The sequence below is a fragment of the Pundamilia nyererei genome, unplaced genomic scaffold (assembly GCF_000239375.1).
Source record: "Pundamilia nyererei isolate P.nyererei 1_Seehausen unplaced genomic scaffold, PunNye1.0 scaffold00102, whole genome shotgun sequence".
Classification (NCBI taxonomy): Eukaryota; Metazoa; Chordata; class Actinopteri; order Cichliformes; family Cichlidae; genus Pundamilia; species Pundamilia nyererei.
This window is the reverse complement of record NW_005187503.1, coordinates 230,878-243,448: the sequence shown is the minus strand read 5'-3', so window position 1 is coordinate 243,448 and position 12,571 is coordinate 230,878. Positions and strand designations below refer to the sequence as shown.

General features: G+C 41.6%; 1 protein-coding gene across 1 annotated transcript; it reads left to right on the top strand.

Annotated features, from left to right (window-relative positions):
* Nucleotides 1-2,893: 2,893 nt before the first annotated feature.
* LOC102194457 (transcriptional repressor scratch 1) lies at nucleotides 2,894-12,157 on the top strand. Its single transcript, XM_005740599.1, has 2 exons — nucleotides 2,894-4,160; nucleotides 10,226-12,157. The coding sequence occupies exons 1-2, from the start codon at nucleotides 4,037-4,039 to the stop codon at nucleotides 10,999-11,001; spliced, it is 900 nt and encodes a 299-aa protein (XP_005740656.1). The 5' UTR covers nucleotides 2,894-4,036; the 3' UTR covers nucleotides 11,002-12,157.
* Nucleotides 12,158-12,571: the final 414 nt, after the last annotated feature.

Sequence of the window (12,571 nt, the reverse complement as noted above, 5' to 3'; positions counted from 1 at the left end):
CAATTTTGAATTTGAAAGTAGAATAAAGAAGAAGGGCCCTTTATTGTCATTGCACATGTACAAGAAAAGTGTGGGTGCTCCACACGAACTGTGCAGGAATAAAATATAGATAGTAAGACATGCATCTCAAGAAAAGTTTGGACAGGGCCATGTTTAGCACAGCAATTTCTCCAGATGCTCATAATCTTTTGACGACATTATGTACTGTAGATCAGCGGTCCCCAACCTTTTTTGTGCCACGGACCGGTTTATGCCCGACAATATTTTCACGGACCGGCCTTTAAGGTGTCGCGGATAAATACAACAAAATAAAACTAGTACTGGTACCGAAAAAAGAAGATTTATTCATAACACACGTGAAAAGACCCAACGATAAAAACGATAACAAAATAACGCTCAAAAACGAAAAAACCCCTGAAAACCATACATTTCACACCTGAGCCTCAACTCTCGCGGCCCGGTACCAAACGACTCACGGACCGGTACCGGTCCGAGGCCCGGGGGTTGCGGACCGCTGCTGTAGATGACATTCTACAGTACATAATAATATATTCAAGGTATTTGCAAGTTTTCATTGAAAAACCTTATTCTGAAATTGTAGTTGCAGTTTTATTTTCCAGTTGTTTAACCCCTCTCCATCTTTACTTCTGAGAAACTCCCAGTCATCTTTAATACCCAGTCATGTTATTCACCTGCTGCCAGTTAACCTAATACGCCAAATGTTCACCCATCTGTTTATTTTTAGCACCACTTATTTTTCTAGCATTTTCTTGTCCCTGTCCCCAAAAATTAAAACTAAAACTTAAAATTAAATGTTATATGTTCTCAGTTTAAACATTTACTATGTTTTCTATGTTTGATTATGAACAAAATATGAATTTATTATAATTGCAAATGTTTGCATTTTGCCCTTATATTTTACCCAGTATTCCAAAACAAATATAATATTGAAGAAGTTTAAAATTATACTGGTGAGTAGTACAGCCCGCCCAATTTGTTTAAACGGATTCTGAAGAATATAACTTTACTCACTTGCTCCTGCTGATAAATTAAGGAAGCTACTGCTATACTTCAGACTTGCCAGGCGTATCGTTGGAGTCATGAGAAAGCGCTCTGGCAAGTTCTGAGGTTTTCTCATCAATGTACTGAGAAGAGATTGATGAGAAAATGTCATATTATAAAATGTTTTCTCAATCTTCAGTTTTGAGGTCTGAGAAGTTGTTTGCTTAAACTGAAAGTGAGCAGCAGCAGTCTCTCGTGTTTTATTAACCCATCCATCCACCCAACCTCCTCTCTGTGCAGGCTCTATACTGCTGTATTACATTGTTAGCTGATTTACACATTTTCGCACAAATGACAGGTCATCATTTCTATGGCTGCTAGAGGGCTTTGTCACTTGAGGATAAATATGCATCATTTTAGGAGCATTTGCTGAAACAAACAAAGGGCTTGTCACAGAGTGACTGCTGGAAATGCTTCATGTAAGACAGTTTGTACATACAGTGTGTGTGTGTGTGGGGGGGGGGGTGTGGGGGGGGGGGCAGAATACAATAAAACAATGAGATGGAAACTAAAAGAGGCTGAGAGCTGCACAAGAAGATGGGTGATGAGTCTCATTTGATTCAGTGCAACATCCATAGGTTAGTTTTTTACTAGAAATGTGATTTATTTAAGAAATTCTTCATACTTTCAGAGCCTCAGATTACATAGTCAGACACATGCTATTACTCTTTGTATTTAATGTTGTAAAAGCTTACATATGAACAAGAAACCTCTTTTATGCAACGCATAGATCCTGAGGCCACTGATGAATATGCTGCTGCACTTTGATCCACACATATTTACACATACTGTACTGTGTTTTAAAATAGACACGCTCTTTCACACCCACAGGACATGCCCTCTCTGTCTCCTTTAAACATTTATCAATGAACTTTAAAAATAGGTTAACTCCAAGGACCTCACCAAAGAGAACTTACATAAATGCACACGTCACTGAATTACATCATACACCATCATCTCTCCTGCCAGGCTGCCTGCGTGTGTATGAATGGGGAAGGGCTTTGCATGACAATGTGTATATATGCAAGTCTGTTGCTGCCTGGTAGCTGGAGGGAAAAGTCTGTTTACATGATATTTAAAAAAAGGTGGTCTCCGTCTATTTCTCTGTCTCTCTGAAAGACCATTCAGTAAAAACACCTTCACCTCAGCTGCATTAAACAAACTCATTGGCTAATGCTGACTATGGATTTATGCGCCTAGGATCTGATTGGTCAAGAGAAGCGCTGATTTGCATAAGAGGAGCTTGATTGGTTGATCGCAGCGTAAAAGCGTTGACCTGTGTGCGGGGCTACATTAGAAGTTGGCGTTGAGCGGTTGGTTTGATGGTTTTCGGTCCCTAGGAAGGACTACAAATCAGGCGGGCACACAAACGTTTCCCCTTAAAGCAACAGTTACTGAACTTTTTATAACATAACATTTTTATACGTCATGAGCTTAACATGCAAAAGCAAAAGATTATCTATAGAAACAACACAGTGTAACAGATTAAAAAGAAAACTTTCCTGTCTACATAGACGCAATCTTTGCTTTCCAGTTTATGGACTAATCCACCCATCCTTGCATCCATCCAAACATCTTTCACTGTCATAATCAGAGTGTGAGAGCGGGCAAGCACAAGAAACTATCGAAATAAAACCCTCCCCGGCTATCACAGAGCACCGCTGCTGTTGGTCCAACAAGACAAGATGCTCTTTTTTTTTCTTTTTTCTTTTTCTTCTCCTGATGAATAAAATTTAGCTCCAGCACACCCCCCAACCGCCCCTGGCCCCTCCTTCTCGCGCCCTATAAAGCCGCAACAGCTGATCCCGTGCACTACAGAGAGCCGCAGCTCCGCACGCGCGAGGAGTGGGGAGAAGAAAGAGAGAGAGAGAGAGAGAGAGAGAGAGAGAGAGAGAGAGAGAGTGAAACGAAGAGTTAGCGACCGGAGAAGAGCTGTTCTGGTCTTCCAGCCGCAGTTTTTAAAAACAAATCTGAGCAATATTTTATTTATTTATTTTAAATGAACTGTGATGACGTTTTGGCTGAGTTTGTGATATTCGAGCTGGGGTTTGAAGTCCTGCGAAGGTCTCAAGAGGTTTCTTGGACTAAACTGTCCCGACCTTTAACCAAGCGCTGCAACTCTGCTGCCATACTCCTTCCCGCTTCTTTGAGCGGCACCCAAATGTTTGTTTATTTGTTTGGGGTGGTTTTTTGGTCAAAAATCGTCAAGTCGTTGACTCACCTGTGTTTGGATTGCTACTTTTGAGCAGAAAGACCCCTTAAAACTGCTCGTTTCGCCTTTCTGTTCCTCTCCTTTCCCTCTGGAGCTGAAGGGGCAACAGCGGTTTGGCTGTGGCACGCGGTGTAAAACAAAAAAAAAACAAAAAAAAAGAGGGGGGGAAGAGTCTCGCGACGGGAGGAGCTGTCCGGTGCTGAAAGCACGAGCCTGGACGTTAGGAAGTGTTTGTTGGGAGCTGTCCGCGTGCTGAAGACCAGCGGTTTGTTAGAACGAGACCATAATCTTTCTTTTAGAAGCAACGGATTTAAGCACGGCACGAGGGACGTTTTTAACGGAGCAGCCATACAGAAACTGACTTATATTCTTTTATTTTCCAGCCTTTAGGACTCCACAGGTCTTCCAGTGGCAAGTTAACGGGATGAAAACAGATCGCTTTCTCCATGAGATCCAGCTATTACTTGCAGACATAGCCTATATTTGACAAACCACCGCAAAAAAAATAAAAAAATACATTAATATTATGTGTGGTAAACATGCAGAAGCACACGAGGAAAGCTCGGCTTCTTTGATCTTTAAAAGCCATGTCTCCACTTTTCCAAGGTGTTTGACGGAAGGGAGCAAGCGTAGCTTTAGTGGCTGAATTAAAGTAAATAAATAAAATTACACGGTTAAAATAAAAATCAGCTGATAGGTTGTGAGTTTAGACTGAAGTTGGATAGAAAAGCGTGTGTTTGTCGTGCAAGTGTAGGAGCCATCATGCCTCGGTCTTTCTTAGTGAAGAAAGTCAAGCTGGACGACTATTCGGCTGCCGATCTGGAGAGCTCGTATGGTCACAGCCGAAGAGAAGAGCTCAGTCTGCGATTCCATCATCATGACAAAGGTTAGTCACACACCTACACACACAAACACACCCGAGCACACATACACGCGCGCGGAGACAGGCGCCCATTTAAAGCCTGCCATGCATCCCTCTGAGAATGTTTTCACCCTCAGATTTAAAGCATTAGTCATGACTGTTTCAGAAGGAAGAGGAGAAGGGAATTACAGGGTCAAACTTCGGTCATAGCCCCCCCCAAAATATACCATTTCCAACACTGTAATTATACTCGGTGAAATGCTCTGGTTCCATTAAATAGTCTTATGTAGAGAAGCAAATGAGAGGAAACCTACACTCTCAGTCTGATAAGAACCTCTTGAGACTTGGGGCAATAAAAGAGACGGTGTAATAATAATACAAAATAGGTCATATAAGGTAATATATGTGCGATGCACATTGGATCTGACTGCAGTCAGGTCGGAGGTTAAGAGCTTTCTATATAGGCACTTCATGAGGCTGAATTGCTCTGTATTATTTATGGTTTTTAATGCTCAAGGAAAGGAAGTCACATCTGGAATAAAAGATAATTTAAAGAAAACAGGAGAGAATGCTTAATGGAATTTCAGGTTTGCTTTGCACTCCCTCTACAACCTGTTATAGTTTTTAAATGTACCTGTAGGATTTCGCATCTCCCCCTGCCTTTACTCTTACACAAAGCATTAAAACACACACATCCAGCTCTGAACAGTTGCTGACATTAACATGTTAGTGCAGAAAAATACATTTTTCCCGAAGGAGCATACAAAGACTGTGGCGGAAGCAACAGGGAGCCAGTGAGCGCAGGATCATTGCAGAAAACCATGCTAAATGATTATGTTAATGCATTATGTCAGCAGCACACATACATTGGGATACACCGTTGTTCTGTTGCCAATTATATTATTCAAATCAGCCTTCTCTCCAGTACCTGTGAGTCACCTTCAAAGATTTCTGCAATCATGCCCAGCTACACTGGCTGCCAATGGTTCCCACGCACTGTATAATCTGGGGTACACGGGGAAAATACGATACAAAGTCAATGAAAAGGGCAGTATTTGGGTCAAATATTCAGTGGAAAAGTGTGGAAATCTTTTACAAAAGGAATACTTACCTAGCATTTCTACTCAGAAGTCATGCATTTGCTTTGGTCTGATAATCTCGGAAGCAAAACCACAGAAAACATGCCATATGCACTTTAACAGAGATGGGAGCTTTTATCTATGTCAATATGCCCTTGACATTAAAGATACGATACTGGATAAAATTACTATATGCTATGTAAATGGGTCACAAATCCCCAGAGTAAAATTGCTATGTGTTTTTTTGCTTCATTTATCCCCCTTTGGCCCCCTTTAGCTTATTGTTTTGATTTATGTTTTGAGAGTCATTGTTCAGCATCCAGTAATGTAAAGCAAATAAAGTGGCAGATTTTGCTAGAAAAACACATAACACCCTTATAGGTCAATAATTTGCCTGGGTTGTGTGTCTGCTTTATTCTGCCCTCTAGTGGCCAAAAAAGAATGACTGCAGCTTTAAAGAGCTAAAAAAAAAAATCACCGTCACTGCACGGGGACAAGCGTGTAATGGAGTTAGTGCAGCCTGCTGGTTTTCGCATTGTGCCAAGGTCAAATGTAAGATGAAGAGATCCCAAGCGTTCTGATGATCTGAAACCAGAAACATGCAGCAGAGGCAGCAGCAGTAGCATTGTGGCAAGCATGTACAGACTAGGGAAGCTATCCCTTGTTATAAATATAACAACAGTTTGACTGAAGCAAATGCAGCTTGTTGCACACACACACACACACACACACACACACACACACACACACACACAGTCATACACGCACTCTACTGTTTCTGTCAACTCGGCACATTTGAAAGGCAGCTTGCACAGCTGAGTGCACAGCATTACCCACACACATACACACACACACACAGACAGGAAGCAGTCAGTGACCTACAAGTGTCCAAAGCACACAAGTGTGCGTCAGTTACTGCTGGTTTGGATCAAAAATTAAATTGTAGCTTGCAGTCTTTCTCCCTCTCCATTTCTTTTTCTTTCCATTCCTAATTCTCGGTATTTCAAAGACACATGAAAGTGGGATGGCTCTAGTTTGGCAGAGTATTTAATCTTTAATAAGCATTTAGAACAGCTATCAGCTCTAATGCTGCTAAAGTACTTTGAAATGAATACGGAGTTGACACAGCGAGACAGATACTCAGACAGAGAGAGACAAAAAAACAAATAGAGACAGTACACTGATGCCGAGATGCGCAGTAACAGCAACAGTCACAGTCAGAGCGCTTTAAATGAAAAGGGATGAAAGGGAATGGTCATGTTTAATTGGCAGGGATCGTGCAAAAAAGGTTCTGTGTGAGAAAAAAGTATCCTAGAACCAGACAGCGAGCTTTGTTTTTGTTTCTGCCTGTCAGTCACATATGCATGGCTCAGTCTGGCTGTTAGTACAGGTGAAGGAGAGGTGATATGGTACTCACAGAATAGTCAAAGATAATGTAGATAATGGATAGGGTTATTTTGCTCACTTGAAAAGACTTCTTTTTCAGTCTGTCTCCCTCCCAAACTTTCTTTCCTTGGACGCAGGACCAAAGATTTCTGCTAATTAGTCATAGATCATATAGTTCCCTACATCACCAGCAGGACAATTTACCCTCTGTGGTGGCCAAGAAATAATTAGTTATACGATGCATTGAGATAACAGTCACTGAACACCATCTTTTTGTCCCCAGAAAGATGAACCCTTTTCATCATAGACTCTAAATTGGCTTTCCATGTCTTGCTTATCCAGCAGGTCACGACCATGGATTAGTATGCTGTTTCAGAAAATCTGACGGTATCATCATTTTTCGCTAAATCTTACTGCATTTTGTGCAGTAAGAGTTTGGAATTTGGTGCCATCTTTGCTAACGCAACGTTGATCAGAGCAGCGGTTCTCAAACTTCTTCTGCCACTGCCCCTATCAGAAGAAGACGTCTGTGTATAAACCCCACAAACCGTTCTCAAAGCAATCATTAACCACTGAAAGTGTAAATTTTAGTGGAATAAAGGTCAGCAGGATAGCATCAACAAAACTTAGCAGGCAGTCCCGGCAGATCAGGTGATCTCAGTGCCAGCACACATTAACTGATGACGAAACTCTGCTCTACTACACATCCAGCTGGTTATCCCACATAGGTTGTTATTTAACCCTCTGAGGTCTAAGGCAAAACTGACCTTCTGGAAAAATATCTAAAGTGTTTCTGATGCGCATCAGATTATTTACTTTACTACCCTGATTGCCAACACTTGGGAGAACGTCTTCTTCAAGGCCCTTTGCCGATGATACTTTAGACCTCAGTTGTGGCACATCTGCAAGCCACTTTGAAACCCACCGTCTAATTTAATTCTTATCACATCTGTCACTGACACTTGCTCTGTTCTGTATGCTGCTGTCTTGCTGCTGCTTTCCCCACCTCCATCTTTCCATATTTGCACATGGAAGTGCGGTGAGGTCCCAGAACAGAGCTGTGCTGCCAAATATAAATTACTACAGATGGAGATATCAATCTTCTTTTGACTATAGTGGACCTTAATTTACTTTAGTTTCACATATTGCACTTTTCCCCACCTGCAGTGGCTCCATGCCCACCGGTGTGGCATGTGCCACTGGTGAGTCAGGGCAAGGTTAGAGAAGGGAGGGAAGCAGATGTAGGTGGTTTATCTGCAGCAGCTTGCAAGGCTATACCACCTCCAGTGCAGCTGCTGAGTATCCACTATAGTCCAGGACTGTAGCAGGACTGGAAACTGTCAGTTTGAGTGATTACGACTCTCTACAACATCTCCAAGACTCCAGCTGCTCTTAGTCAACATACCTGGTTATAAGGGTCCAAACTGAGCACTTGGTCATGTTTCAAAACTTTACTCATGCTCTATAAAACAAGACACACACACACACACACACACGGGCACACACACAAACACAGTACTTCCTTCCAGAGTGCAATGATTGAATATTTATGATTCATGATTTTCTCTCTCCACTCCACACCTCTTCTCCCCCCCTCTCGCTTTCCCTCTATTTTCTCTCTCTATTACTTGGTCTTAATTAAATTCGAAAATGTTAAATTAGCATGAGCGCTGTGTACAGGACTGCCAAACCACCCAACCACCATCACCACATTTAACGTAGCATTACTTTCTCCCCGCTAGGTTTTTCTTTCTTCCTCCCTCTCTTCCTCACCTTAATATGACTCCCCTTTCTCTACCCTTCTACCCTCTGTCTGTTGTTCTCATCACATTATCGACCAACATCTGAGCCTTTCTCAGAACTGCATCATGAAATTATATTACCAGCAATAGTATCTCCTCTGCTGTCTGTGTCTTAATGCTCACAGAGTGCTAATTGAAATGGAGAGCTATTGATCGGCATAAATCCACAGGAGTTGCGGCCATGGGTTATTAGCTACCAGTCTCTCCTTGTGTCTGTTACAGTTTAGCCTGTTGAGTGCCAATAATAGAAATAATGAAGCAGCTGGCATCATAACGCGGCATCAAATAATTCACCAGATTTGTCAGGGGTTGTGCACAAATATGCAGGTTGCTTTGGAATTTGTGAGTCTCGGTGAAGTGTACTTCCCGTTTTCCCTCAAGACGGAGACTGTCAGTGTCACTGCGCCCACTGAGTAATGCACTGGACGCCCCCCCCACACACCCAGCTGCTGTAATAGAGATGCTCTTTGTACAGCAGTTGAGGTTTTGACAGCCCTGAGGTGTGACTGTGTGCAGCTTCAGACCTGTCAGAAAAGGTGCAGCTGATGAGGAGCAAGTGTGCTCACTGAGCCCTCCAATGAAAAATAAAGATTTCCCACTGAGGGGAAAGTGTCTCTTCCTTGCTTGTAAGGACTGAGAAGCATTTTACTGCCACTATGAATACCACAACTGTCTCCTTCTCTTTTCCTTCATTTGCTTTGCATCACCTCCAAAAACCGATGTGAAGGTATTTCTTTCGAATCGACTCGGAAACCTTTTGGTCTTTTATGGATACTGGGCATAATGGGAGTGCAGAACACATGGTGAATGTGGTTCATGTGATCCTTATTGTGGTATGATTGATATTTAGAAACTAGAGATGCCAGGGTGTGATCAGTAATGTAATGTAGTCTGGAGACAAAATGTTAATAATGAATGAACTTTGATGAACGAGTGTGATTGAGGCCTGCCGTTATACAATACAAGTTAAAAAAACAAACAATTTTCTTAGTAGTGATAGGTTCTACAGAGCCCTCAGGGTCTTGAGTAGTATCGTAACGAGTGCTATAATAGATACTCGAACCATATCTTGTATTTCTAGCACTCAGGTGCTTTCTTTTTATAACTAATTGCAACAACATGGTGGATAGTTGGACGAACTTGGCACTTAATATTAATCTCTTCCGTTTTTGTGCTCTGCACTTTTGACCTAAAAGGTGCAAAATGATTAACATTTGAAGCAACATAATACGCAATCATACATTTGGGAAAAAGTTTTGTATGAGAAAATATTTTCTAGTAACTCAAAAAAGAGAACTATTTTCCTTTTACCAATCTCAGATGTGTCATTCTAGAATAAAAGAAGAAATGTTAGCTGGCTGCCTCTTTTGGTTCATGGATTAAAACAGTAGAAGGAGAAAAACAGTTCCTATGTAATGCAATGTTTGTTAGTGTTTTGACGAGTCAGGTTCTGGAAAGAATCATTAATCAGAATCAGAATACTTTATTAATCCCAAAGGAAATTGTGTGGTCAAAGTTGCTCCAAGACAACGAGAACAGTATGATGTTGTCCAAGAGGAAGCAGACGGTTTTACAGTCAGTGTCTCAAACTGGAAAACTCACACTCAAGCCATTTGTGTGGATAAGCAACACTAAAGTGCAGAAAAAGCTTAATTTAAATTTTGTGGTGAACTGCCCCTTTAGGTTTTTGTTAGAGACAGGTTTGCCAGCACTCAAATATCCCTTTTGACTCTGTTTAAGCTTTGTAGCAGTCACTCGTGTAGATTTCCAAGCCAATCAATCCTCCTGCCACGATGACTTACCTCTTTCTTTGTCTCTTCAGGCTACGTCAGTGATTATCTGAGTCCTAATCCTTACGACGATGTGGTTGGAAGCGATTCATCAGTCATCTCTAAAGTACCCTCCCCGAGCCACTCATCGGTCATCTATGGCCGCATCAACAACACATATTCTGGCATCCATGGTGATATCCATGGCGATTCGGACCAGCCAGACAGTCCCCGGTCTGAAGTTTCGTCATCAGCCGGGGGATACATCAACGGCGACACAGCTGTGAGTGAAGGATACAGCGTGGATGCGTTTTTCATCATGGACGGACGATCACGAAGGAAAACCACGGGAACCCTGAGGGGAACTGCCCAGAGGCACACCTGCAGTGAGTGTGGTAAAACCTACGCCACATCCTCCAACCTGAGCCGGCACAAGCAGACGCACAGGAGCATAGACAGCAAGATGGCTAAGAAGTGCCCCACATGTGGGAAAGTGTACGTCTCCATGCCAGCGATGGCTATGCACCTCCTGACCCACGACCTCAAGCACAAGTGCGACGTGTGCGGCAAAGCGTTCAGCCGGCCGTGGCTGCTGCAGGGCCACATGCGCTCGCACACGGGGGAGAAGCCGTTTGGGTGTGCGCACTGTGGCAAAGCGTTTGCTGACCGGTCTAACCTGCGTGCTCACATGCAGACACACTCAGCCTTCAAGCACTATAAGTGCAAACGATGCAACAAGACGTTTGCACTCAAGAGTTACCTGAACAAGCACTATGAGTCGGCGTGTTTCAAGGGGGCGTTCTCCCCTCTGAGCTCCCTGGGAGACTGACTGGGGTGGTTTTAATTTGTTTACATGCAATTTTCCTGGCCTCATTCCCTACTTTTATTTCTTTCCCCCAAAAAGCAGAATCTGAGTGTTACAAGGTAGGAGTGTTTTCTCTGCAAGAATCACGAGGTATATGACAAAAATAGATTGAAGGCATCCGTTCCTATCAAGAACCCTCCAATCTCTCCTTTGTTTTATCTTCCCTCATCTGAGAGTGGAGTGAAAAGTTTTCAATGCCTAATTTAGACTGTCACCTGCGTCGATAAGTTACTTCCCGTTGAGGCTTTTTGAAATATCTGTGAAGATAAATAAAGCACAGCACATCTAGCTCATCATTTTTGAAGATACCTAGATCTATTTATGTCCATATCTACCCTCAGCATTCTGTTATTTTTTTTGTTTTCCCAATCCACCAGGAAATGACACTAAAGCACAACTCATCTCCAATCTCCAAGCATGAATCACATCATCGGTTTTCTTCCAGTGAGATTCAATGAGCTTTCAAGTTTTATGCGTTTCTAAAAACAGACCTTCATAATCTAAGGATACATGTGGTGTCCTGCTTTTACTGAGACCGACCTTGGACTGAGCTTACAAAGATAAAGCATCAAAACAAGGAAAGCACACAGCGTTTCTCCTGTGCAAGTAAACAAGATACTTGTAATGATATTTATTTATACAACCGGACACCCGCAGTATACAGTGTCTGTATACGTGGCTTCTGACATTACCACAATGAACTGTGAAGAAAAGACACACCTGTCACAATGTGGTAGTACAGGCAGTACACCTGTGTGGTGAGAAATGACGTATTTTTAAAACCGTGGACAAAAGAGCTCTTTTCTTTACTTCTAAGTAATGTTGGGATATGCGCTTACTTAACCGCAAACAGTGGACCGTTATGAGTTCCAGTTCAGGATCAGATGGCTAAAAACTCCCACTGAGCCACCAGGGTATTCCTTAACAGTTTTGCTATAACCTAAATCTGATGTTATTATTATTATTATTTTTTAATTTGTCAGTGTTGGATGGGGATGGAGACATAAAAAATGTCCTGGATTTCCTCAAAAGGTCAAACCTTTTTCCAGTGTTGTATAATAGTTTAGTTGCATCAAGAAGCACAGCATTCATCTTTGAGGTTTTTATCTTTTTTTAAAAAGATGTGTCTATTTATGATTTATGTATTTATGCATTTATTTACATATGCATTTACATTTGTATTGATTTGCACTTTACTTTGTTTTTTTTTTGTTGTTACAAATATGCCAAAGCATTTGACACTTTCTAATTAATGAATATCTTTTTACTTTTGTCAGCCACTTTAATTATTTAAACTAATGCATGCAAAAAAAAAAAAAAAAAGAGAGGAAAAAAATAATAGCCTAATAATGGAATCTATGCCAATTTTATGAATCTTTTTTGGATATTTTTCCAAACCTCTTAGATAACAGGCAAAACCGAACAAATTTCTGTCTTGGACAATATTTCGTTGATATCCGATAGAGCAATAATGCATGATATTTTTGAAGACACGTGAGTCATAACTGCTTGTAACATCTTGATTTTTTTTTTT